General features: G+C 58.4%; 1 protein-coding gene across 1 annotated transcript in view; it reads left to right on the top strand.

The window, feature by feature from the left end:
• Positions 1–926: 926 nt before the first annotated feature.
• Positions 927–27,854, top strand: part of NTSR1 (neurotensin receptor 1) — a 47,089-nt gene continuing 20,161 nt past the window's right edge. Inside the window, exon 1 of the mRNA XM_059036556.2 lies at positions 927–1,951. Coding sequence (XP_058892539.1) covers positions 1,238–1,951 — 714 coding nt within the window. The 5' untranslated portion in view covers positions 927–1,237. The remainder of the gene's footprint in view (positions 1,952–27,854) is intronic.

Here is a 27,854-nt window from a genome sequence, read left to right as displayed (position 1 = left end):
GTCAGTTGGGAACAGAAAAGTAAGTACTGAGCCTGATCTTCTCCCTTGGCTGTGCCTGGGGTCTGGGCAGGGCTCCTTGGCCTCGCCCCCTTTCCTCAGCACCTCTCTCCCCTCCACCCACTGCAGTTTCTGATTCCCAGCCCACCAGGTGCAGCCAGCCAGGTCCACGGCTGGGCCCTGAGCGCGGCATCTGATGACCACGTCTAGGTGGTGACGACAGCCCTGGACCGTACCACCTGCACCCACAGTGGCACAAGGCCACCCACGGGGTGCCAGGCGCAGGAGCCCAGCCTGCTCGGGGAGCAGTGCTGCTTTGTTCTCTGCTTTCTGCTGCCCTCACTCGGCTCCCCCCGCCACTTAGCTGTGCCAGAGCTCCCCTGGGCACCCAGCTTCTGGCACCCCGTGGGCACCCCAGGAAGGAGGGGCAGCCCAGCCATCCCAGCAGGAAGCCTCCTCCTTGGGACCCCCACCCCCTCACCTCCTCTCCCCCACCGAGCGAGCTGGAGGCGACGGGGGCGGGGTGGGGGGGCAGTTCCCTTGGGGAGGCGGGGCGTAAGAAGCTGGGAAGACCTGGGGCAGGAGGGCGAGCTGCCTGAGGAGGGTGCCTGGAAAGAGCCAATCCTCCCTGCGCACCCCGCTGGAATCCCAGTTCCCCGGGGCGCTGCCCCCATCCCGGATGGCCCTGCGAGGGCGCGGGGGCGACCAGCCAGCCCCGCCCCCTTGCGGGGCGGAGACAGTGGCTGGGGCCGCCTCCTCTCCCCTCCAGCGCCCCCCACGGCTGGGCGGGCCAGTCGCCGCCGGCTGAGGGGAGGCGCGACCCCGGGAGGGTGCTGGCGCGGCTGGAGGTGCGCGGAGAGCGCGAGCGAGGAGAGAGCGCTCCGGACAGCCGGGCGTGCGCTCCGCTCGGCGCCACAGGCTCGCCCGGCGCAGCCCGAGCCCCAGCCCGCCAGGCGCTCTCCGCTGGAGCCGGCGCTGCCGCTCCAGGGCCCGAGGAACCGTGGGGTCAGGTATTCGGAGGAAGCCGGGAAAGCGCGCAGCCCCCGGTGAGTGCAAGCCCCGAGCGCTCTAGGCTGACACGGACCGGGTCGGCTTCCCGGCTGGACGGCGCGCCCCTCTGCCTTTCACGCCCACCCCTCGGGCCCCCTCTGCTCCGTCCCCGCCTGAGACGCGCCCACTCTCGCCCCGGCTTCCAGCCGCGGACCCCGGGGAGCGCGGCACCCCGCCCAACGCGCGGGACATGCACCTCAACAGCTCGGCGCCCGGCCCCCGGGTCTCCCAGGCTGGCGACCCCTTCTTGCTACCGCCGTCGGGGCTGGAGGCGGCGCTCCTGGCCCCGGGCTTCGGCAACGGCTCGGGCAACGTGTCCGAGCCCGTCCCGGCGGTGCCCGGCAGCGAGCTGGACGTGAACACGGACATTTACTCCAAGGTGCTGGTGACCATCGTGTACCTGGCGCTCTTTGTGGTGGGCACGGTGGGCAACTCCGTGACGGCGTTCACGCTGGCGCGCAAGAAGTCCCTGCAGAGCCTGCAGAGCACCGTGCACTACCACCTAGGCAGCCTGGCGCTGTCCGACCTGCTCATCCTGCTGCTGGCCATGCCCGTGGAGCTGTACAACTTCATCTGGGTGCACCACCCCTGGGCCTTCGGCGACGCCGTGTGCCGCGGCTACTACTTCCTGCGCGACGCCTGCACCTATGCCACGGCCCTCAACGTGGCCAGCCTGAGTGTGGAACGCTACCTGGCCATCTGCCGCCCCTTCAAGGCCAAGACCCTCATGTCCCGCAGCCGCACCAAGAAGTTCATCAGTGCCATCTGGCTGGCCTCCGGCCTGCTGGCGGTACCCATGCTCTTCACCATGGGCCAGCAGAACCGCAGCGCCGACGGCCGGCACCCCGGCGGCCTGGTGTGCACGCCCATCGTGGGCACCGCCAAGGTCAAGGTCGTCATCCAGGTGAGCGGCCTCTTCGGGGGGGGGGCGGGAGTCGGAGGGCACCAGGCCAGGGTCTCCCCTGGGGGCAAGCGTCCAAGGCACACCCTCAGGGAAGCCTCAGCGCGTCTCCTTCCCTCACCCCAACAGTAATGTCTGGTCTGTGTACCCTCTGGGTGCAGGAAGTTGGAGAAATGTCCCAAAGGAAGTTGACTCCTGGGAAGCTGGGAAGGGGGGGGCAGGAGGGGGTGGGGCTTGAGAGCAGCCTGACCCCCACTTCTTCCCACCTTTCGCTCCAGGGCTGCCAGGTCTCAGCCCCCCTTATCTCATCCCCTCCTTCCATGAAAGGGGGCTGGAACCCTAGATCAGTGACCTCTCTAGGGGAGGGGCGTCCGTGGATGGGCCTCAGCTGCCTCCAGATTCCCTGAGATGTAAGGTGAACTTGTGTGTGCTGGTGCCGGCCTCTTTCGGGAGAGAGTCCCTTCCATCAGCTTCGCAAAAGGGCCTGTGGTCCGTCTCCTCTGTAGCAGAACCGCCCCCACCCGGACTGCTCCCCCTGTGCCTCCTGGCCTGATGCTGTCTTGGGCCAGTTCCTTAATTTAGCCTCAGTTTTCCCATCTGTGAAATGGGGCAATCACAGCCCCCACCTCTGAAGGTGGAAATTCAAGGGAGAAGGCGTGGGAAGCGCTTGTTTGGCTCCTGGCATGTAGAAGCTCTCGGAAACACTCGTACTGGTGGTGGTGGTGTCAGTGCTGTTTCTACTGGAAAATCCTAAGGTACTAGGCATGGTGGCAGGCCGGGGGCCCATGTGAGGTGGCTAACACTGGAGCTGGGTGACCAATGGTCCTCTGAGGGTCTGGGCGAAGTGCGTGGCAACCCAGGGGGCAGCCCTCCCCGGGGAATTGGCTTGGACGAGGCGGCCTGGCCAGGAAGGGGGATTCTGGCCCTGGGGAGAGGCTTCTCAGGCAGGAACATTCCGGGCAGGGCCCTGAAGTGGGAGGAGGGCGTCCATGGGAGCAAGTCCTGGCAGAGGCAACGCTTCCAATGGCATCGTGGCCTGAGAATGTGGGTAGCCATGAAGGGGCGGGGGCGTCCTCCATCTCAGGGTGGGATGGGAAAGGAGGAGCTGGGCTGAACGGGGGTGGGGTGGGGGGGCGGGCTCTGGGCTGTCCCGTCTGGCTGTCGTTTCACGCCTGAGCCATCCGCAGCTTCCCAGCAGAATTGATGCTGTTGCCTCTGAGTATGACGGGTGTGCCAGGTAGGGGAGCTGGCGCGGTGGGAGGCAGGAGATGCCGTCTGCATGTCCACCCCTGGGCTGCGGCTGACCCGCCACAAGCCACCACCGAGATGGACCCGGTGGGCAGAATTAAGCTTCGGGCCCCCCCTCTCCTGTGCTGAAAACGCGTGGCTCCGGGTGTCCCTGCGCGGAGTGGCCCCGGCAGCCGCGTGTGGCGGGGAGATGAGTCGGAGGCGGCTGCCTCTCTTGTGCCAGAAATAGTGGCAAGCAGGGCGCATGCAGTGGACCTGGGCAGAGTGGGAACGACCTTCCGGCTTCCTTTGAGGTCTCGATGGGCTGTGCCCAGGGTTGGGGGGTCGGGGGACAGCAGCCATGACACCTGCCTACGAAGGCTGGACGTGTCAGGCTCAGGTCAGCAGCTCGGGGGTCAGCAGTGCCCACTGCCCTCCAAGGGGATGCTCCCCTCAGATCCCTGCCCGCTCTGGCCCCTGGCTGTGATGCTGACGTGGCCCGGGGTGCGTCCGGCTCATTCGTCCGCTAGGCAGGTGTCTGTGGAGCGCGCGCTGCAGGAGGACCCGCTCTTGCGCCCGCAGCTGTAGCGCCGCCGAGAGTTTACTCAATACTTGCTGGCTTCCTGGCGCCCTCGGAGATCAGAGTTTCCATGTTTTTTTAAAAGCCTTGGCCGTGTGCTTGGGAGAGACTGACGGGCCGGCCGTAAAAGGTGCCCTTCCCTCTGATGCTGACTGCTCCCGCGAGGCTCCTTGGGCTCCTGCACGCGGGCTGCTTCCTGTGCCTGAAAGAACATTCCTCACGGGGGAGCTCAGCCCTGGCCCTGCTCCCCACCGTGTCTCTCTGCACCGCCGTCCGCCGTCCCAGGAGAGGTTTCCCCCGGGGGAATTTTACGTTCCCCACACGGGCTTCTGGGCCACCTGGCAGATCTGGGCCAACGTCCACAGTGTTTAAACCGTGACATGTGTCCAAAGAGGGGCTGGCTGCCTGCCTCCGCGCGTCGGCCTCTCATGGACCACGTTTGGACGTGTGGCGCTGTTGGCCAATCAAATGACCCTTCTTCCCAAAACGGGGGCCCCTCGCAGCCCAAGTGTCTCCCGCAAGGCCTGTCAGCCCTCCACACCTGTGAGATTCCGTCCTGGACACGTGCAAACGGAAGTCGTGTTTAGAAACGAGGTGGTTCAGTGATTCGATTTCTGAGCCACTTGCAATTGTCATCGCTGGCCACAGCTGGGCATTTTCTGGGCGTGTAGCCGGGCGCTGGGGGTGGACGGGGGCGAGAGGAGCTTGCAGTGAGGGCAGGGCCTTGCAGGCCAGCAGAGGCGCCAGACCCTGGGCCCCAGCTCAATGGGGGAGTTTGGGAGGAGGAGGCCGCAGGGCCTGCCACGTTGCCCTAGGACGGTCCGGCCCCTCCCTGGAGCCCAGAGGGAACTGGATTCAATCCTCCTAAACAGACTGCGGGTCCCAGGCAGACTTCTGCGGTGGAAGGCAGCACGTGCCAGGGGCTGGGGGGTCTCCCCGCTGGGAAGCGCCGCCTCCGCTCACTCAGGCGTCTCCCAGCGCAGGCCGTGGTCCCCACACAGGTGGCCTGACGCTGGCTGTGTCTGGCCCACCGCGTCTCAGGCCTGGCCTCGTGCTCTGCCCTCAGCGTGATGAGGTCCTGCTGTCACAGGCTCTGTGTCGCAGCTGCGGGTCCGGTGGGGCCCGTGTCCATCCGTCCTGTGAGAGCGTGTGCTGGGCGCCGACCGGGCAGCTGGCCGGGAGGGCAGCGAGCCGAGGAGGCCTTGGTGGCAGAGGCCTGGGGGCTGAGCGTGAGCTTGACTGTGGCCACTCGTGCCCCCCCGTCCCCGTCCCTGTCCCTGGCTGTCTCCAGAGCTCATGGGACTAGAAGGGGATCCTTTCCCTCCAAAGTACAGTCATCTGTGCCTCTGGGGGTGGGCAGGATCTGGGGGGCCACACCTCCCGGGAGCACACGGTGCCCTGCCAGGGCGCACCGACACAGGGCCTCTAGGAGGCTCCCAGCTCAGAGCAGCCCCTTTGCACGTGGCCATGCCCCGGGAAGGGTGAATTAGTGACCACAGGGCATCTGCGCCCTTGTTAGAGAGGCCCCCACCCCCGCCCAGCGAGGCCGCCCTGAGGCAGCCTGTCCTGGCATCACGGGAGGAGCCCGTCAGGCCCGCGTCGGCACGGCTGCGAGCTCTCGGTCATCGCCCCACTACTGCCGTGTTCCGGGCTCCGCGGCCCCGGCAGCAGCTGCAGGCTGGGGGCCACCCCGGGAGCAGCCGGCCTCCTCACCTGCCTTCACGTTCAGTGCCGCCGGCAGCAGTACTCCAGGCGGGGCTGGCCCTGGCGGGGCTCGTGCGGGGGGCGGGGGGGCGCAGGGAGCTCGCGTTCGCGGTCACATCGCCCGTGGCCGCGTCCTGAGCACCCAGGCCGTTAAAGTCTGACGTGATCCCGCGGAGGCAGAGGCAGCCGAGACCCGTCTCCACACAGTGGAAGAAAGTTGGTTCCAGTAAAGTCAGGGCATCGATCGTGTTCTCTGTTTCTGTCCTGTGCCACCAGCTGCGCCCGGTGACCCCCTCCCCCATCCATCCACCTGTTCGCGCCCCGTTCATTGACCCTCCGTCGCTTCCCCTGTAGCCGACTCGGCCTCAGTGTTGCCGACACTCGTGGCTGAAGTTTGGCGGGTCACAGGGCCCCCCGAGAGTAACGTTATATTGGGGAGACGGGCAGACGCCAGAGTGAGCGCCCCCAAGACTCGGCCGGTCGTGGGCCTCCTGCTGTATATGCACTGAGGACACGACAGCCCCGCCCCGAAAGCGGACCCTCCACGCATCCCTTTGTCCCCAAAATCTAGGGATGTTCTAAAAGCAGCTGCCGGGCTTCCCTGGTGGCGCAGTGGTTGGGAGTCTGCCTGCCGATGCGGGGGACGCGGGTTCGTGCCCCGGTCCGGGAGGATCCCACGTGCTGCGGAGCGGCTGGGCCCGTGAGCCGTGGCCGCTGAGCCTGCGCGTCCAGAGCCTGTGCTCCACAAGGGGAGAGGCCACAACAGTGAGAGGCCCGCCTAGCACACACACAAAAATAATAATAATAAAAGCAGCTGCCCTCACAGCTGTGTTCACAATGTGCCGGGTCATGAAAGCCCAAGACAGGCCGGGGGCTGTTCTGCATTAAAGGGGATTAAAGACACAGCGCCTGAGCGCGAGGCTTCCCATCAGACCCTGGCCCAGAAAGGGCGTTGTTGAGACAGTGGCTGAATGAGGTCCGTGGTTCGCTCGCGATGTTGTACTGGCGTGCAACGGGACTTCTCGATTTGGCAATCCTGCTGTGCTCCTGCGCGAGGACAGAGTCTGTCCTGAGGCTCCACGGGCAGTGAGTAGGGCAGGGACCCCCGTGAGCAGCCGTCCCAGGGGACGCCCTCGCGCTTGGGGCCGGCAGCCCAGGATGTGAGGTCAAATCCCAGCTTCTCCACGGGCCAGCTGCAGGGCCTGGGCAAGCGACGTGACCTTCTGTGGCTCCGCTTCCGCACCTGCCAGCTGGTCCAGGAGCCGAGGAAGGGCTCAGGGGCCCCCACACAACAAAACACGGCATCAGGAGAGACGGGCCCTCTGATTTGTCGTTTTAGGGTAACAAGAGCCGTCTTCTCCCTAGAGAGCTCTGCCTGCCGGAGCTGGGAGCTGATCCTGCGGTCCACGTTCAGCCCCGCTCCGGGGGTCTGCGTGCACGCGTCAGGTCCTGCAGGAAACCCCTGGGTCTGGCATTGTTCCCGTACCTGTAGGGTCAGGGGCCACCCTCAGCATCCGTCCAGCTCCTCTGACAAGCACTCGCTGCCTGAGGGCCTGAGCCCCGTCTCTGCAGCACCGTGTGCATGAAGAATCCCTTTCTGTCACCTGTGATGGCACCGCCTCCCTCACCCCCTTCCATTCCTACTCGATGAGCATCGTGTGTGAGCCACCATGGGTCCCACAGGGAACAAAAGTGGCAAAGATTTCCGCCCCATGAGGTACACATCCCGGCGGAGAAGACAGACAATTAGCAAAATAAATAAGTACAACATACAAATGGTAGGTAGCTAGTAAGGAGGGCAGCAGAGAAAAGGTGGACAGGAGGGGCCTCACAGAGGCAGGTAAGGGCAGGTGTGCCAGCATCTGGGGAAGAAGGTTCCAGGAGAGACTGCAGCAGGTACAAGGACTGTGGCCTCCGGCACCTGCTGCGGCGACGTGGCCAAGCAGGTGAGCCCGGGGCAGGACAAGACCTAACAGGTGATGACGTAGAGCACACGGTGTCCCTGACCCGGGAAAAATGGGCCCCACGGGAGACTCTGAGCAAGGAGCCATGTGACATACATTTCAGGGGACCATTGTGTCTGCCTTGTTGAGAACTCGGCGGGGGTCAGGGAGGACGGCTAGGAGGCTGCTGCGGAGTCCTGAGCGCGTGGTCACCCGGACCCGGCTGGTTGCGGAGAAGGTGGAGAAACAAGATACCAGATCCAGCTTTTCTGTTTTCTTAGGTTTAAGTTTACATGCAGTAACAATCATTTTCCTTTTGTTTACATCTATGCGTTTTGACAAATACATAGAGCCCTGTAACCACCACCTCCAAAGATAGAGCCCGGTCCTGTCGCCCATGGAGTCTCTGCACCCCCCCCATCCCCTCACCCACCCCGCCCCACCCCTCCGACGGCCTTGGGCCTGACTCGACGCCAGGTACGTGGAACCTCTGAGTCTGGCTTCCTTTGATTACGTAATGCTTTAAGATTCACCCAAGTTGTCACCTGTGTCAATAGCCTGTTCCTCTCGTGCGTGGGGTAGGTTCCCTCGTACAGACGTTGCACTTCTTGTTCACCCATTCACTGGTCGAAGGACATTCGGGTCGTTTCCAGTTTTGAGCAATTACGAATAAAGCTGCTGCAGATATTAACACACAGGACAGCGTGTGAACACATGCTTTCCTTTCTCTCGAGTTAACACTTAGGAGTCAGATTTCTGGGTCATACAGGAAGTGTATCTAACTTTATAGGGAATTGCCAGACCTTTCCAAAAGTGGATTTGCCATTTCGAATGTCCACCAGCGACGTGGAAAGACAGTTCTCTACATCCCAGCCAGCACCTGGTATCGTCAGTGTCTGGTTTGGTTTTTTTTGTTTTTATTCATCCATTCCACTAGGAGTGTAGTGGTATCTTGTTGAGGTTTTAATTTGCATTTCCTTAATGACTCATGGCATTAAGCATCTTTTCAGGTGCTTACTTGAAATCTGTATATCTTCTCTGGCAAAGTGTCTGTTCCCGTAGTTTGCCTATTTTAAAAATTGGGTTGTTTTCTTATTGTTGGCTTGTGAGAGTTTTTAAACTATATTCTGCATCGAAGTCCTTTGCCAGATGTGTGATTTGCAAATATTTTCTCCCCTTCTGTGGCTTATCTTTGTATTTGCTCAAATGGCATGTCACAGAGCAAAAAGTAGGAATTTTGACAAAACCCAACTTATCAAAAAATTTAACGGATCATGCTTTTGGTATTGTACCTCATCCAAGGTCACTAGGTTGTTTTCTCTCTTCTCTTCTGGAATCTTTATAGTTCTATGTTTTATACTTAAGCTTATGATCCATTCTGAGTTAATTTTTCTATAGGGTCTGAGATGTAGGTACTTTATTTGCATATACATATCCATGGTGATCTTTTCTCCTTTGGAGTTTTTTTGCACCTTAATTAAAAAATCACCTGACCTCATGTGTGGGGTTCTATCCAGACTGTCATCTGTTCCTTTAATCTATGTGTCTGTACTGTCCCCAGCCCCTCCGTCTTGACCACTGTAGCTTTATAGGAAGTCTTTCAAGTAGCACGGGTCCTCCAACTTTGTTCTTTTCCAAAATTGTTTTGGCTACTCGAGTTCCTTTGCTCTCTACATAAATTTTAGAATCGGATTTTCAGTATCTACAAAAAAGCCTGCAGGGATTTTGATTGGGATTGTGTTCATCTATAGATCAATATGGGGACACTTGACATCCTAACAGTGAGCCTTCCAGGGCATGATTACACTACATCTCTCCATTTATTTAGGTCTTCTTTGATTTTTTCAACAGTAGTAGTTTTCAGCACACAGATCCTACACATATTTTGTTACGTTTGGGGAATTATTATATATGTACTTAAAATTTTTTCCTGTTTCCAATTTTTCATGGCCAGTATATATAAGTGTGATTGATTTTTAGTTATTGACATTGTGTCTTACAACCGTGATAGATACACTTATTAATTCTAGAAATTCCTTTGTAGGTTCCCTGGGATTTTCTATGTAGACAGTGATGTTGTCTGTGAATAGAGAAAGTTTTATTTCATCCCTTCCAAATCTTTAATTTCCTTTTCTTGCCTTACTGGCCTAGCTACAACTTCTAGTACGATATTTAATAGGGATGGAAGAGAAAACTTCCTTGCCTTGTCCCTGATCTTAGAGAGAAAGCCTTTAGTCTTTACAATTAAGTATGAGGGTTTTAGTTTAAGTTTTTAGTAGATGTTTTTTATCAGGTGAAGAAAGTTCCCTTCTCTGCCTTGTTTGCTAAGAGTTTTTATCACGAATGGATGCTGAATTTTGTCCAGTGCTTTTTCTGCATCTATTGGTATGATCATGTGGTTTTGCTTCATTAGTCAGCTAATATGGTGAATGATATTAATTTTTTATTGTGGTAAAATATACGTAACATAAAATTTACCATTTTACCATTTTCAAATGCACAGTTCAGTCACATTCAGTACGTTTGCGTTGTTGTGCAACAATCGCCATTATCCGTCTCCAGAATTTTCTTCCTCTTCCCAAGCAGAAACCTTTTAAACAACTGCTCCCCATTCACCCATCCTCCAGCCCCTGGAAACGACCACTTTACTTTCCACCTCGGTGAATTTGAGTATACCAGGTACCTCATTTCGGTGGAAAACATTGCCTAATTTAATGTTGAACCAGTCTCACAGTCCTAGGACAAACTCCACTTGGTCATGTATTATCCTTTTTGTATGTTGCAGGATTTGATTTGCTAATATTTTATTGAGAATTTTGGGTCTATGTTCATGAGAGATATTGGCCTATAATTTTCTTTTCTTGTAATGTCTTTATCTGGTTTTGGTATCAAGATAATTCTGGCCTCATGAAATGAGTTGGAAAGTGTTTGCACCTCTTCTGTTTTCTGAAAGAGAGTGAGTGCAATCGGTATTATTTCTTCTTTAAAGCTTTGGCAGGCTACTCCAGTGAAACCATCTGGGCCTGAAGTTTTGCGGGACGGTTTCTAATTCAGTTCCTTTAATAGGGATATTCAGGTTACACACTTATTCCTGAGTAAGTTTTGGCAACTTGTATCTTTCAAGGAATTGGTCCATTTTAACTAAGTTGGCATAGGGTTGTTTGTAGTATTCATTCATCATCCTTATAATGTCGGTGGGGTCTGTAATGATATCTCCTTTTTCATTCCACCGGTGATATTGTCCTTTGCTTTTAGGCTCAGTTAGGGTGGGTCTAGACTTGGCCTTCCTCTGGGGCACGGTCCTTACTACTAAGGTGTGGACCTGCCGGCATCTCAGCAGGACACTCGGTGTGTTAGGGAGGACACCCCTCTCCCCTCCCGCTCTGTCAGAATGCCAGCCGCCCTCCCATAAGCCCTTCAAGGTTTCAGTCTGTGCACACCCCCCAGCCAGCCCAGACCCATAGGAAGGCCCCCCACAGGCTTCCGAAGACCCTGTCACGGGCGTGCGTGTCCCCGTCTTCAGTGCCTTAATCTGCGGACTGAAGCCCCTCCTGCAGCCCCAGGCTCCGGTCTCCACCTCCTCAGCTGGAGTAGCCGTGCTCCTCCCAGACCCCAGCTCCTAAAGCCACAACCAGAAAAGTGTCCCCAGGAAGAAAACTGGGTGACAGTGGGGCCCACCTTGTGATTTCCCTGCTCTCAGGGGCCGCAGTCGTGCACTGTGCCTTGTCCCATGTCTGAAAACAATCGCCTGATGAATTGCGTACAATTGTATAGTTTATGACAGGAGAGCTTGTGCAGTACCCCGTGTGGAAGTCATGTGTGGATTTTAAACGCTGCCTACTTTCAGAAATATCCGAGGCAGCTTATGATAAAAGACCTGGTTCAAAGGGATTATTAAAACAGTGTTGCAAAAGAATACATAAAAAGAAACACAGTTATCCTGGAAACATAAAGCTGAAGACAGCCACTGCATTTGAGTAAATCTTACACCGAGGCTTATGAAAAAGTGCAACATTATTTGGACTTAAACATTTTTAGCTCTTTGTCTGTTAAAAGGTGGATTTATTGTAAATTTCAGTAACTCTCTCTGGACACATTTAAAGGTTAAGAGCATTCTTCAGTGAGTAATTCAAAAAGGTTTCCTCTGTTTAAAACAAATACACCACTTCCAACCTCCTGAAGTTCACAGAATCCTGGGGTTGTTTGGGAATCATTAAGTTGTGACCGCTCACAGCGGGCCGTGGGATACTCTTGTCCAGAGCCTAATTTCCCAGTTGTCTGGCAGGACCCCAAACCTCCAGCTCCCGGGTGTCGGGAGGGAGTGAAAGCACATCTGGGTCGTGTCACTCGGGAGCCCCGTCCGTCGAGCCGTCCAGGACCTGCTGGTCCGGAGCCAAAATCAAAGACTCACTCACGTGTGAGCCGGTCCCTTTCGGGCTCTGTGCCTGACAGGATGTGCGCGGTCCCAGGCACTGTCCAGGGTCGCTATCTGTTGCCTGGGGATGGGGGAGAAGCAGTTACAGCCGTGCTGACCTGTCTCCCGGGCGCTCCTGATCTGGGCTCACCGGCCACGCCCATTGCCGCCAGCCCCTCCCGGGGACCCTTCAGAAGAAGGTGCATCGGGTGGGGGCACGGATCACTCCATCCCAGGGACCCTGTTGGACCCGGAGTCTGGAGACCCCCCTCTGGACTGTTCTTGGTGTGGGGAGCCCCGTGACATCACCCCTCTGTTCTCCCCACCCCGGGGATGGGCCTGGGGGAGGCAGGGCCGAGCTGCGGCAAAGCGCCCTCCGGTGGCCTCCCAGTGGTCTGCCCGTGTCCCCGGGACAGCCGGTCAGGGGCACAGGCACCAGCGTCCAGGGCAGGAAGCAGGACGGAGAACCCCGCGAGCAAGGGGTCGGGCAGCTGAGTCGTGGCGGGTCCTGTGCTGACGCCTGCGGCAATGCCCACGTGGTTTTTGCAGGAGGCAGGAGGGAGAGCGGCCGGCCCGGAGGCCCCTCTGTCCCCACGGGCTGGCACGCCACCTGGGTGCCAGATTCCGCCCAGCGCCAAGGCTACTTCTGCGGAGGTGGACCTCAGCCCCAGCCGGGGACGTCTGCTCCGCCCGGGGCTGCACGGGGCTTGAGGAGGAGGGGGCAAGTGAGGGCAGTTGCCACATGCAGGCCCGGGGCTTGGGGGGGCGCCGATCTCATGGGGGCCCTGAGGACAGTGGGTTCTTTGCGTGCTCAGAGGCCCAGGAGATGGGAAGAGACGCCAGCCGGCCACGGCAAGCTGGCAGCCAACAGACGGCGTATCCCAGCCAAGGGAAGCTTTTCTGGAACAGCAGGGCGCCTCTGAGGCCCCCACCCTGTCAAACTCGCCTGCAGACTCTCGAGGTGGATAATTGCAAGGCACTAAGACAGGGTTAACAGCAGTTAAACTTCCTGCAATTCATTTTCCTGACAGCTTGTTTTAAGAGATGCCCGTCTCATGTATTAAAAATACCTACTTTTGTGTTGGATCTGGAGAGCAGCTAGGAGAGAGACGCTCAGAAAGCTCCCAGTTAAAACCACCAGGGGCGGATCTTCATGTTTTGAAAAAGCTCTAACCCCAAACACCTTTTGTGCTTCTGTCTGCCCCGGAGACCATGGGAAACTCCTTGGTCTCGAGAGCTGATTGTCCTGGGGCCACGGCAGCAAAGGACAACAGACCAGGCCTCTCAGAACAGCAGAAATCTATTCCCTCACAGATCTGGAGGCCAGATTCCAAAATCAGGGTGTGGGCAGGGCCAGGCTCCCTCCCGGGGCTCCAGGGGAGGGTCCTTCCTGCCTCTTCCAGCTTCAGGAGGCCCAGGCGGCCCTGGGCTCGTGACCGCGTCCCTCCCGTCCCTGCCTCCGTCTTCACGTGGCTTCTCCCCTGTGTCTGTGTCTCTCCTCTCTGGCTCTTCCTAAAGACACTTAGGGCCCCTAAGATTTAGGGCCCCTCCCACTCCAGGATGACCTCATCTTGGTATCTAATTGCATCCACAGAGACCCTTTTTATTTCTTTTCTTTCTTTTTTTTTAAAATTTTATTTATTTATTTTTGGCTGTGTTGGGTCTCTGTTTCTGTGCGAGGGCTTTCTCTCGTTGCGGCGAGCGGGGGCCACTCTTCATCACGGTGCGCGGGCCTCTCACTATCGCAGCCTCTCTTGTTGTGGAGCACAGGCTCCAGACGCGCAGGCTCAGTAGTGTGGCTCACGGGCCTAGTTGCTTCGCGGTGTGTGGGACCTTCACAGACCAGGGCTCGAACCCGCGTCCCCTGCATCGGCAGGCAGATTCTCGACCACTGCGCCACCAGGGAAGCCCGACCCTTTTTCCAAACAAGGTCACGTTCACAGGTTCGGGGGGTTAGGACTGGACGTATCTTTTGAGGGCCACCGATAGCTCCACTAGACCACACTCCAAGGGCAGAGACAGAATGCGGGACAGGGACAGCTCTCGCGGACAGAGGGCTGGCCCCTGTGGGCTGCCTGCCCGGGTCATCTCAGCCCCAGGCCAGCGCGGGACCCCTTGGTAAAGGCAGGGGCAGGAGGGGGCCGAACGCAAACCTCACAGGCCTCTGTTGAGAGCGCCCAGGACAGTCTCAGGACAGCCAAGATGGGGCCTTGGGTGTCTTCAGCAGAGGAGATGCCCTCTGGCCTCCCTGCGAGGACACAGCCCTGGTAGGGGTGGGGTCTGGGGGAGGAAGAGGGACACAGGTCAGGCAGGCTGAGAATCGCCTTTCATACATATTCTCATTTGACCCCCGTGGTGACCCTATGAGGCTGGGACTGTGAACCCATCTTGCCACCCAGATGAAGAGGTGCCGCAGGCAGCATGCCGGCAGCGTCCTCCTGTCCCCTCTCCCAGATGCCTCCACCTTTTCTGTCCCGCCAGGGCCTGGACACACAGAACCCAGCAGTCCGGATCGCTGGCCCTGCCCCAGCCAGGCAAGGCCCGTGGGAGGTGCAGGAGAAAAGGGAGACAGCAGATGAGCTTGGGGCCTGTGTTGTCCCATCTCCTCCCTTCTGTGCAGTGGGCACCATCTCCCACCGCGGCCGTGGGTTCCGTCACCGGCCCTCATGCCTGGGGTGGAATGGGCTTCCCGGGGGGAGCCTCAGGATCCTGCACCAGGCCTGGCCAGTTGTCCTACCTGCCCAACCTTGTCAGGCAGACCCACCTGTTCACACCTTGTCAGGAGTCCCACCTGTTCACACCTTGTCAGGAGTCCCACCTGTTCACACCTTGTCAGGCAGACCCACCTGTTCACACCTTGTCAGGAGTCCCACCTGTTCACACCTTGTCAGGCAGACCCACCTGTTCACACTTTGTCAGGCAGACCCACCTGTTCACACCTTGTCAGGCAGACCCACCTGTTCACACCTTGTCAGGAGTCCCACCTGTTCACACCTTGTCAGGCAGACCCACCTGTTCACACTTTGTCAGGCAGACCCACCTGTTCACACCTTGTCAGGCAGACTCACCTGTTCACACCTTGTCAGGAGTCCCACCTGTTCACACCATGTCAGGCAGACCCACCTGTTCACACCTTGTCAGGCAGACCCACCTGTTCACACCTTGTCAGGCAGACTCACCTGTTCACACCTTGTCAGGAGTCCCACCTGTTCACACCTTGTCAGGCAGACTCACCTGTTCACACCTTGTCAGGAGTCCCACCTGTTCACACCTTGTCAGGCAGACCCACCTGTTCACACCTTGTCAGGCAGACTCACCTGTTCACACCTTGTCAGGAGTCCCACCTGTTCACACCTTTTCAGGTAGACCCAACTGTTTTCTCCTTGTCAGGTAGACCCTCCTGTTCACACCTTGTCAGGCAGACCCACCTGTTCACACCTTGTCAGGCAGACCCACCTGTTCACACCTTGTCAGGTACCCCTTGGCTGAAGCTCTTCACGTTGCCTGGAGTGTGCTGGCCGCTCCCTGCCGGGTCCTGTCTGACACTGTGAGGAGCCAAACTTGAGCTCAGGTGGACTTGATGACCACCTGCGAGCCTGCCGTGGAGGGACAGGTGCCTTCGACAGCTGAGGGGCTCAGATGGGGAGAACCAGCCATGGCAAGAAGGGTGTGGTGAGGTCTGGGGCTCCGGGGTCCACCCTTTCTGCTTGAAACCTTTGGCGACCCTGTGGGGTCCCTGGGCCTGGGTCGGGGTCTGTGGAGGCGCCTCCGAGCGGCCGCGTGAAGGCTGAGGGGGCGTGTGTGCAGAGCGGGCCTGGGCTTCCACCTGGGCCCCAGCACGTGAGGTGGCCCTGCTGTTCGGGGCAGCCTGGGCGCAGGCATGGGCACTGTGACCCTGTCAGGAGGCTGCGCCGGCCCAGGGGAGCCGGAAAGGGGGCGGCGGCAGTGAGGCCAGGCCGCGGGCGCTTCCCCGGCGCCCTCCAGCCCAGCGCATGGGCACCCTCCCGACCCACTGGGCTCCCTGGCCTGGGCACGGGGGGCTCCTGGTGGCTCTGCCTCAAGCCCCCAAAGCCCTGCTCCATCCCCTGGGGCCCCGGTGGTTCTCAAGAAAACCCGAAGCTCCCCTCCCTGTCCTCCCCCTGACAGGGATTGAAAGGAGCTGCCAGACAGCGACCCGGGGGCTGGGGTCCCCGGCAGCCCTATGAGCAGCGTCTGGTTGACATTTATAGCATTTAGAGCTAATTCCAGCCCTTTCTGGGGGGCCTCCTGTTGAGTTTTAACGGACTCCTTCCCTGACCTTTTTAACTAACTCGCTAAAGAGATGGGACACCCCTGGTCGACTCCCCCCCCACCCTCCCACAAACTGTGAGTTGGGGTCATGGTGCAGGAACTACGGTCGAAACCCAAGTACCCACGTGCCAGAACTCAGACAGAAACGGATCTCCAGGGAGGCTCTGGTCTCCAGGAGCCGACAGCTCAGGCCACAGCTGCCTGGGAGCTTCCACTTCTATTGCCAAGAAATTGAATTTGTTTTTGTTTCTCCTGCCCTGGAGAGAAGACTGCTGTCAGAGCGTGGAGCCCAGGAGGGAGGGCTCTTGATGAACGACCCCCCACCCCAGAGGGGCTGGGGCTGCGCAGGCCCCTTCTGACCCCTGTCGCTGCACTCTGTGCCCCCCCGGGAGACGGAGCTGGCATCCTTGGCCACCCACATGCGGGTCCCGGGAGACTGACTCTCCATGCAGTGTGGCCCCTGGGACGCGGAAACACTTCACAAATGTCAGGGGCTTTGTCAGTTTACAGACTTGGGGGTCAAGTAGTTCCACCTCCACGAATACTGGGGGCGCTCACCGTGCCAAGCCGGGATGTCTGCTTGTCCCTTCGCTACCAAAGGGGGTGACAGACGCTGAACGATGCTCGTGGCCCTCAAGCATCTCTGCCAGCGTTGGGTGTCACACCGTCACCTTTGGGGTCGCTTTGGAAACCGGGTGCCGTGCGTGCATCCGACCCTCTGAGTCCAGTCGGGAGACCGGCACCATTAACGGGGCTGGAGGTTCGGGCGCTGGTATTTGTCAGGAGGGCCTGGCAGGATGGAGAGGCTTTTGGTGTCACTTGCGTTCATTGGTCCCAAAGGCTCCGGTGCTCCTGGAGTTGCCGGAGAGACCATCTAGTGCATCGGGAAGCGTTATCTCGCGAAGCCGGGTCAGGTCACATCGAGCCCCCCACGGGAGCTCGTGCGGGCGCCCTCGGCCCAGGGTCAGATGCGGGGCCTCTGTGCACACATGGCTCCACAGACTTGTCACCGTGGGCTCCTCTCTCTGCAGCTGCCTCTGCCCCCTGCCCTCCCAGCACGGCTCCTGAGCCCACGGGCACGGTCCCTGACTCTCCGTGCGTCTGGGAGCAGCAAGGACTGGGGGAGAGTGGGGGTCCCAGGGGGGTCCCAGCCCGGAGTTTACCATGAACAGGTGGGTCCAAGTGCCTGAGCGCGGCAAGGCGTGACCGGCTTGCCTCTGCCCCTGAAGATAAGCAGAGCTGTCACCGCCTAGCACCGTGGCTTCCTTCCCTGTGACAGGGCCCATCGAGCAGGCAGCTCTGGAGCCGACTTCTGCACTCCACAAGGCTGCTGGCGTTCAGCAGAAGTGGCTCTGGGTGTCCCTGCGGATGGCCTCTGGGCAGCGGCTCTGAGCCCCTGGCTGGCGACAAAGCGACCACAGCAGGCAGCACAGACGGGGCAGCTGGGCGTGGATTTCCACAAGGAAGTGTGTCCGGGGTGGGGGGGCTGGAGGAAGCACCTCCAGCCAGAAGAGATGGACCCCGGGCCAGTCGTAACCTCTAGCTGAAAGCTTTTACGGCAGATGGCCCCTGGACCCCGGGAATCCGGGCCAACAGCCAGGGCGGGCCTCGGTCTGCAGGAGCTTCCTGGGGCCATCAGGGACCTGAGGCACTGCCCAGGGCGGGGGGCGTGGCTGCCAAAGAAACTGCCCCGAGTTTCTTCTCAGTGCCGCCCGTCCTTCCCGGGAGTCTGAGGGGAGACGTTGTCTCAGACTGGCCGGTCTGGTTCCTGGGCGAGGGCCGGCAAAGCAGGCCAGGGGATAGAGCATCCGTATCCTGTGCCCTGGGCCACCCAGTGCTGTGACCGAAGCAGGGCCAGCCCAGCTGCCAGCTTCTGGCACTGCTCACCCCTTGTCGCAGCAGACAGTGCCAGGCCCGGCACGACTGCAGGAGTGCCCAAAGCCCATGGCCTGGCCAAAACAGGGCCAGTCGGCTCTTTGCACCCCTCCTAGGGCTCCCTGTGAGGACAAGGAGGAGTGAGATTGATCTGCGAGCAGTGTCAGGCTTCCTAAAGCAAGGAGGGCTTCCTGGAGGAAGGGCCGAGGGGCTTTCAAGTCTGGGGAAGGGGATGGTTTGCTGTCCCCAGGTTCCCTGAGCATCTGCACTTTGGCCCGGTAGGATGGAGGCTTGGGGTCTTTGGCCCTGATGTTCTCACCTCCCCCCACCTGCTCAGCTGGGCCCCGGGTTGCCCCCTCCAGGAAGCCCTCCATCCCTCCACCCCACGACTCCCGTAGCCATCCTCGGGCTCCATTTTTTCCTTGAAGAACGTGGGCAGAGCAAGCAAGGCAGCTCTGACTCCCCGGCATCTGGCTCTGTCGGCAAGCTGCCAAGTTTCGGGGGTGGGGGGCCGGGGGGGGCCGAGCAGATCGACAGCTCAACGCAAGAGTGAACAAAGCTTCCATTCGACCGAAGCTTTGTTCCTGCAAGTTTTTATGTTTGGTTCTAAGAACTGCAGAGGGCTTGTTTCTCAACATCCCCTCTGCAAAGCTGTTTTTATTTCAGTGAAAATTGAAGGCGTTCGTGGTTTTCATTGCCGACCAGTCCCTGGACCCGTTTCCACTCTGGCTGGACCAGGGCTCTGCAGAAGATAGTGTGTGCACAGTGGAAGTTTATTTCTATGTGCACGTCTTGCTCAAAAAGAGAAAGAAAGAAAGGAACATCCGTGAAGGGCGGGCAGGCTGACTGGGAGGCTGGGCTTCTCCGCCAAGCAGATTGCAAGGCAGTCTCTCTGGGGACAAACACCTGCTCCTCGTTCACCAGAGAGGGGCGTCCACCAGGCCCACCTGGACGGGCCAGCAGATGCTCAGGCCGGGCTCTGGCAGCTGCACCACAACCCCCCTCCGCAGTGCCCTGGGCTCAGGACGGAGACGCCTCTCAGCAGAGAAGGGTCTTGGGTGGATTTTATCCTGAGGGAGCCTGGGGTGCCGAGGGGGAGAGGGGCCCCCTCGGCACCTGCTGACCCCGCCCCTCCCGACAACAGTCAGAGAGATACTGTCCTACTGCCTGGCCCTCGTCCATCCACGCCTGGGAGCTCTTGGCTGGCAGGTAGTCGATGCTGAGAGTCGACAGTGCCTAGACGCGCACTCGGCCGCCTTTCCCAGCCTGCAGCCCATGGATTCGCCCAGGTCAGCTTCTCTGCTCTGCCTGCAGCCCCCGGGAGGGCCCGGCGCGGGTGGGGAGAGCAGCTGTCTGGAGCGACAGGGGTGGCAGGCGGGGGGCTCAGGAGAAGTGCAGCCCCAGCCCCTCGCACTGGCGCTCTGGAGCGGGAGCTGCCCGGAGGTTGTCCTGCCCGGAGGTGGAGCTGGGCTGTCACCCTCGCTTCGGGCATCTCTGGGCCAGGAGTGACTCAGGTCACACAGGCCTGCCGCAGGGCCAGCACCTGCAGCCAATCACAGCGCAGGGGGCCTGTGGGACACCGGAAGACCTCCCCGGCCCAGCGGAGGACACGTGCTCTCCACCGGGGCTCGGGCCTCTGTCCAAGGTCCCCGCCCAGGCACAGCCACAAGCAGCAGAGTTCAGCGGGTCTGTGACACGTGCCAGCGGCCAGGGTGGAGGTCAGGTGATGAGTCAGGAGACGGGGCGGCCACGGTCCGGCGCGGGTGGGGCAGGCGTGCCAATGGCAGTGAGTCGGGGGTGGGGGCAGCTGTGGTGATGTCCTCGGGGGGACCACGCAGGCAGAGCCGTTGGCCCCAGAGGACCAGGCACCCCAGTTTGCCCATCGCGGACCTCGAGCATCCAGCCCTCCGTGCCCTGGTCCCACGGACGCAAGGACGAGCATGGCATCTGCATCCCGGGCTGCCGTGCAAATTCCAGGAGCCTCAGCCCTCGGCCCCGGCGAGCGCCCGCGAGGCCTCAGACGTCCGCCCTGGGCCTCAGCCAGGCTGGTGAGCTCTCCCGCCTCGGTTTCCTCGTCTGTAGGGTGGAGACAGAGCCCACCCCACCCGGGCCTCCGGCCCCTGGTGCAAGACAGCGGGACCACGTCGGGGGAGTCTGTGGGGGAGGAGAGGTCTTCTGAATGACAGGGAAGCGTTCCGGAGCCCAAGGGCTCACCCGGGGTGTCACCCCCGCTGTGGCCGGGGGGGAGGGCAGCTGACACCACGCAGGGACAGCCCATGACCCCTCTGTGGGACCAGGTTCAGCCCAGTTTGGCCGTGCACGGGGGCAGGGCGGCCGCAGGAGCTTAGCCCCTGTGGCCCTGAGAAGGGTGACCCGTCCCCGTGTGCTCGGGACTGAGGGCTTCCTGGGCTGTGGGACTTCCGTGCTAAAGCCAGGAGTCGGGAGCAGCCAAACCAGGACTGGGCCTCCCCCAAGTGCCGGAGGAAAGTGGCCCCTGGTGCCCACCTGAGAGCTTGCTGAGCAGGGCAGAGGCATGGCCAGGAAGGTTAGGGTTTCGGTGTAGCTGGTGGAGGAACACTGTCCTGGACGGGCTTGCGGCTTGGCTGGCAAATGCTGAAACCCCTTGGACTGGCCCAACGTCAGGCCCCCGCCCTGGGCCTGCAGGCAGGGGCTCCCGGCGACGCTGTGCCCAGGTGGGAGGGCACTGCCTGCCCAGGCCCCACTGCTCCCCACCCCCAGTGGCCTCTGCCCGGTGCTGTGGCTCCGTCAAAGCGCTGCCCTCCTCCCGGGGGCTCAGGGGCCTCTGCTCCCCCAGCAGTGGGCGTCTTTCTAGGAGGTCCGGGTCCTAAGCTTGGCTGGCCCAGGCAGGCTCCAGGCGGGCACAGGGGGTCAGTCAGTGGGGGCAGCAGCAGGCAGGATGCAGCTGGTGAGGGTGAGGCTCAGGGGACGGGAGACAGAACAGCAGGGCCCTCTTGCTCCCTGGCATCCAGCTGGAGGACTTGGGGGCCGCCACCTACAAGGGCAGGAGGGGCCGACCTCCCCCTCTGGCTCTGTCAGAGGCCACGGGTCCCCTTCAGGGGCCCCTGGAGCCACCGGCCCAGACGCATCTGGTCTTGCACCATCGGCCTCGGGGCGGGGCCTGGAGTCAGGGAAGGAGCGCCCCCAGCCAGGGGGACGTCACAGACGGAGGGTCATCAGAGGGACGAAAGGGGGGGGGGCGGCCGCCAAGGCAGGGTCTCCTGTTCACGCAGAGGCACCTGGTGGCCCCTTGCTAAGGGCTTAATCCTCTAATTTTGTGCCCGTTTTATTTATTTATTTTAAAATTTTATTTATTTATTTTTATAAATCAATTTTTTTAAAAAATAAATATTTTTTTATTTTTGGCTGCGTTGGGTCTTCGTGGTTGCGCGCGGGCTTTCTCTAGTGGCGGCGAGCGGGGGCTACTCTTCGTTGCGGTGCGCGGGCTTCTCACTGCGGGGGCTTTTCTTGTTGCGGAGCACGGGCTCTAGGCGCGCGGGCTTCAGTAGTTGCAGTACACGGGCTTAGTTGCTCCGCGGCATGTGGCATCTTTCCAGATCGGGGCCCGAACCCATGTCCCCTGCACTGGCAGGTGGATTCTTAACCACTGCGCCACCAGGGAAGTCCATTCCTATTTTTTTATTGTGATAAAATTCACATAAAATGTACCACCTTAATCATTTTTAAGAGTTCAGTTCAATGGTACTATGTGTGTATTCACGTTGTGCAACTGTCACCACCATCCAGCTCCAGAACTCTTCATCTTGCAAAACTGAAACTATACCCATTACACACTCACTCCCCATTCCCCACGACCAGCACCTGGCAACCACCGTTGTGCTTTTTGACTCTGAATTTAACTACACTAGGGACCTCAAACAAGTAGAATCAGAGTATCTGTCCTTTTGTGACTGGCTTATTTCACTGGCTTATTTCACTGAGCATAATGTCTTTGAGGTTCATTCATGTTGTAGCAGGTGACAGAATATCCTTCCTTTTTAAGGCTAAATACTATTCCATTGTATGGATATGCCACAGTTTGTTTTTCTGTTCATTTGTGGATGGATACTTGGTTGCTTCCACCTCTCAGCTGTTGCGAATAATGCTGCTGTGCCACATGGGTGTGCAAATATCTCTTTGAGGCCCTGCTTTCGATTCCTTAGGGGATATACCCAGAAGTGGAATTGCTGGGTCAATGTTTAAGTTTTTTTTTTGAGGAACTGCTAAACTCATTTCCACAGCGGCTGCACCGTTTTACTTTCCCATCAACAGTGCGTGAGGGTTCCGATTTCTCCACATCCTCACCAACACTTGTTATTTTCTGTTTTTCTTTTTTTAATAGTAGCCATCCCAGTCAGTGTAAGATGATATCTCTTTGTGGTTTTGATTTGCCACTTTCCTGATTAGTCATGGTGAACACCTTTTCAAGGGTGCATTGGCCATTTGTAGACCTTCTTTGGAAGGTCTATTCAAGTCCTTTGCCCATTTTAAAATTGAGTTCTTTATTTTTTGGTTGTTGAGTTTTAGGAATTCTCTATGTATTCTGGATATTATTCCCTTACCAGACATGAAATAACAAATCCTTTATCAGATATGTGTTTTGAAAATATTTCCTCCCAATCTGTAGCTTGTCATATTCTCTTAGCGGTGTCTTTGCAGAGCAGAAGTTTTAATTGTAATAAATACAAGTTAGTTTTTTTCTTCCATGGATCATGCCTTTGTTGTTACATCCAAAACCACGATGCCAAACTCAAGCTCACCTAGATTTTTCTCCTGTGTTACTATCTAGAAATTTTATTGTTTTACATTTTACATTTAGGTCTGTGATCCATTTTGAGTTAACTTTTAAGGTTTAAGGCCCATTTTTTAACATATGGTTGTCCAATTGTTCCAGGACCGTTTGTTGAAAAGACTGTCCTTTCTCCATTGAATTGATTTGCTCCTTTGTGAAAGTCAGTTGACTACATTTGTGAGGATGTAGTTCTGGGCTCTCTGTTCTGTTCCGCTGATCTCTTTGTCTGTTCTTTCCCCAGTGCCGTGCTGAACTGATGACTTCATAGTAAGTCCTGGAGCTGGGTAGTCAGTCCTCCGACTTTTTCTCCTTCAGTGTTGTGTTGGCTGTCCTGGGTCTTTTGCCTCCTCTCCATGTGAACTTCAGAATCCGTTCATCAATATCCACAAGATAACTTGTTGAGATTTTGATTGGGGTTGAGTTGAACCTATAGATGAAGTTGAAGACAGTTGAAATCTTAACAGTATTGAGTCTTCCTATCCATGAACATGGACTCTCTCTCCATTGATTTAGATATTCTTTGATTTTTTTTCATTAGAGTTTTGTGATTTTCCTTCTATAGATCCTGTATATACTTAGTTAGATTTATACCTAATGTATTTCATTTATTTTGGTGCTAGCAGCAATTGGGAGCCAGGCAGGTGGCCTAGATGCACATCTCCATCCTGCACTTACTCTCGGGGTGACGGGAACCTCAGTTTCCCCATCTGGACTGCGGTGAGGATGCAGTGAGCTTTCATCTGTAGGTCACTGAGAGCTGCACCTGGTGCGGAGCCCCTGTGTCAGGATTTGGAAATCAAGGCCACTGCCCTTCTGTTCTTCACGCAGGACATTTCCAAACTTCCTTCAACGACTGGCTTTAGCAGTTAGTTTAAACAGGAAGTCTGCCTTGGGCCCAACCCATACCTACTTTGATTTGGTTCAAGAGGAATATCTTTGATGTCCGAGTTCCTGGGCCTTTGACCCACTGGGCACACATGCGTGTTTTTACCCCACAAGCAGGAGGGGGCACAGGGCCCATCACCAGGTGGGTCAGCCGCGGGCCGGCCGGGCCATGCAGCTGCCACAGAAGGCCAGGCGTCTCCCCCGGGGGTGGACCCCAGGCTCCTTCCAACTGTCCAGCTCACAGACCGGCTCCTGCAGCTTTCCTTGGGTGCCCGTGGCCACCGGGAATGGAACCCCGGAGCTCCTTGCCCCGTGTCGGGCGATGGACAGGGAGCCAGGTGTGCGCGTGTCCCAGGGGGCCTGCAGCTTTGTCCCACTCCCACCACCCGGCCAAGGTCGGGGGAGCCCTGGGTCTAGGCCAGAGCCCCACGTGGCCACCTTTGGTTTAGGAGAAGTAAGCCACGGAAAGCAGACCCGCATGGGTATCACGCATTCATGAATATTCATGCAAGCAATTGACTTGCAAATCCCAAGTAATTTGCATGTCATAAACAGTGTGTGGGTGTCTTTTTGGGCTAAGAGCTGTCAGAGAAAATGAATCTTGATTACCAGCCGTAACAGAGAAACAGCCTCTGTGTCTGCATCCACGTCTCTGTCTGCAGCCTCGCAAGGCCACCTGGAGACACCTTTGTGCCACCATCCCTCAAAGTCTCAGCTCCAGGGGATGAACACGAGCGAGAATAAGGAGAGAAAGAAGCGGTGTGTGCCAGTGTGAGCTGCGGGCCGACGCGCTCGCCCACACTCCCCTCTGCGGGCTGTGAGCACTGTCCCGGGGACGGTGGTGTCCCTTGGTCAGGGACGCTCAGGGCTCCGTGTGGAGTCGGTCTGTGTTCCCGGACTGGGAGGAGGTCTAGAAATCGTGGCTGCAGTTCAGGGGCCTGGGACCTCTCACCCAGTGATGCGCTGGGTCAGCTCGGGGAGGGCACAGCGCAGTGGCCCGGACTTTGAGAGGGAGCCCCCCCCCGGTGGCTGCTATTGACTTGGGTCTCAGGTGATAAGGAAGGTTCGGAGCTGGGTGAGCAGACCTCACGTGAGGGGTCTGTGACGAAGGTGTGATTCGTGTTTGGTCCCCGTCCAGTCCTGTGACACAGCCCCGACATGGTGGCTCCCAGCATCACTGATGATAGTTTTGAGAGCCAGCTCTGATCCGCGTGGCCCCCCTTGGGGCCCGGGGCTCTCCCGACTGTCCCCGTTTGCAGCTGAGGAGACTGGCGCTCAGGTGGGGAAACCGCTTGCTCTGCCTCTTATCCTGGGACTCGCCGCCCCTCCCAGCATCCTGTCCGCAGGGCTTAGTTCCTTGACAAAACTCCGGTTCATTTCTGAGGCTTGGTGGGTGACAGGACAAATGAAGGGGATGCCTCCCCGGGAGTGCACCCTGTGGGCCCTGCCCCCTGGGAAATCTTGGTGCATCTGGATTCTTCCTGGGGTACAGAGAAGGCCATGATTTGTTTCTGGAAGCTATGGCCCCAAACGCAGGCTGCCCTGGGGTCCGTCCTATAGTGTCTTCCGGAGAGACTGCTTTGCCCACCGTTCCTACGGGGGGGCTTCATTTTTTAGCGCAACTTTGCTCCTGGCTCCTTTTAAATGAATGACTCATCCTTGACCTTGTGCAGATGCTGATGCATCGTGTTCTGGGGATGACCGGGGGGTCCGGGGGCTGCACCCCCGTCTCCCCCGCTGACCAGAGATGGGACCAGGGGAGCGCAGGCACCACGGGCTGTGGGGTGGATGCCGCCTGGAAACCGTTCTGCGTGGCTTCTCATAAGAACTCTAAGCTGCCCTGTGTGCGGTGCGGTGTCCAGTCTGAATCCCGGGGAGCTTTCGGTGTAAAATACACACCCGTGATTCCAGAGAGCTTGTAGGAAGGGAAAATGTACAGGATCTCACTAACGCTCTTTATACCGGGTGCATGTTGAAATAATATTTTGAACGTATTGAGTTAAATAAAAACTATTAATGAAATTATTTTCACCTGTTTCTACTTTTTTTAATGTAGCCCTTAGAAAACGGTGAATCATTTACGGCCGGCACAAACTGCACTATTCTGTCGGGAGGTACAGCCGTAGACACGGCCTCCCGGGAAAGGAAGCTGCCTGTCCGTGCCCGCAAAGCTCCCGTGTGCACGTGGGGCCGTTTGCGAGAAACTCCCCCAGGTTAGGGGCCCCCCCATGTGGAGACAGCTCATCCCTTCCTTTGCCAGCTGTTCCGGACTGAATGTTTGTGTCCCCCCAAATTCATGTTTTGAAGCACTACCCCCAAAGTCATGGTATTAAGGGATGGGGCATTTGTGGGGTGATGCGGTCATGAGGGTGCAGCCCCCATGATGAATTAGCGCCCTTATAAGAAGAGGCCAGAGAGCCCCTCGCCCTCTTTCTGCTACATGAGGACACGGAAGGCAGCCTCACCTGAGACCGTCCACTCCGGCACCTGGTCTCGGCCCTCCAGCCTCCAGAGCTGTGAGAAATAGATTCTGCATTTATGAGCTGCTCAGCTGAGAGTGCTGTGTTAGGGCAGCCTGGGCGTGCGGTCATTCATTTGTTTGTTCACACGGTCAGTATGCGGGTGACTGGAGGGCACCAGGCTCTGTCCCCCGGCAGCCACGGGTGTGGGGGGGTGGCAGCAACTAAGAGACACACACATCATCACAAGCGCCCGGGGGAACCGCTCTCCCTCGGCCTCTCCACCGTCCCCGGCTCTGCCACAGCCCACCTGGGCCCCCCCCACCCCGCCCAGCGCTCCGGAACAGCCCTGGGCCCAGGCCAGCCCCATTCACAGTCACGCAGATCACCGTAATTGCAGGTGGAGGGGGGGGGGCCACAGGAGAGGCTGAAAGCCTGTCTGCTCCGCGCACAGGCGCCCGTGTCGGCTGGATCGCGCTTCTGCATCAAAAACCTAATGTCGGTGTCTTGACACACGCCCAGGCTAACAAATGAACCTACTGTGCCTTTGGGACAAAGAGTGCGTTAGGAGGGAGACTGAGTTCCTTGCGTGGGTGGGAGAGGATGCAGAGGAGGTGGCCCCTGATGAGACGCCCACTGTAGGAGGCAGCCCCTACGGACGGGGTGGGCAGCCCCCCGCCTCCTCCACGCGGTTAAGGCAACGCTGGTGGCCGCGCCCCAGGTGCCACCCTGCGCATCCCAGGAGCTGTCTCCGCCCACTCAGGCTGCTCTGACGGACCAGGGGGGCTTCTAACAACACGTGTTTCTCACAGCCCTGGGGCCGGACCACCAGGATGCAGATGCTGGTACTGACCGCGTCCCCTCCCTGTCCTCACGTTGGGGGGCGAGCAGGGGCCTCCCTGGGCCTCGGACCCCATTACGGGGCTCCACCCTCACGACCTCATCACCTCCGGGAGGCCCCACCTCCTAACACGTCACCTTGCGGGGTAGGATTCGACAGGTGAATTTGGTAGGACACACTTTCTGTCCACGGCGGTGTCGCCCCCTCTGTGTAATGTGAGGTTGGAGCGAGGGTGAGAGACGAAACTCACAAAATCAATACACAGGCGAGGAGGGCACCAGGGACGTAATCTGTGAGGCTGTGGGGCTGTGAGGCTGGGCCTGCAGACCCCACTTGGGGGGGCGGGTGGCAAATGGCAAAGCAGTGGCCAGAGAGCCAGGGCTCTGGCCGACCCCTATTTCTGGCTGAGAGCTTTCTTCAAAGGCATCTAGTCTGAACATCAAATTTGGATTCCGGACTCAAGCACCCTCTTCATTAGAGTCTAATTTTCAGAGCCAGGTAATTATCGTCTAAATCTACTAATTTTCATCCCTCAACAGAAACCAGTGTGCCGTGATTATAATAAGCCTGGGTGTTGGCCGAGGGGAAGTTTGTTCAGAAACACGTCCCCTCGGTGGTGGCACGGACTGGGGGCCGCAGGGTCTGCTCAGAATCAGGGCTGCAGCAGCCGGACAGCATGGAACCTGATGGCCTTCTCAGCGGCGACTCGGAGGGAGGCCAGGGCCTCGAGCTGTCATGAGGCATTTCCCTCATTGACGTGACCACCCGGGCTCTGCGTGAGCCAGTGTCACCCAGCCGTACTCAGGTCCGCTTGCCCACGCGCAGTAAAGCCAATTTGCTGACACCTGGTTGTGATGAAGGAAAATGCAGCGTTTATT

This window comes from Kogia breviceps, chromosome 14 (assembly GCF_026419965.1).
Source record: "Kogia breviceps isolate mKogBre1 chromosome 14, mKogBre1 haplotype 1, whole genome shotgun sequence".
Lineage (NCBI taxonomy): Eukaryota > Metazoa > Chordata > Mammalia > Artiodactyla > Physeteridae > Kogia > Kogia breviceps.
The sequence above is the reverse complement of the archived record's forward strand: the minus strand, read 5'-3'. Positions and strand labels throughout refer to the sequence as shown.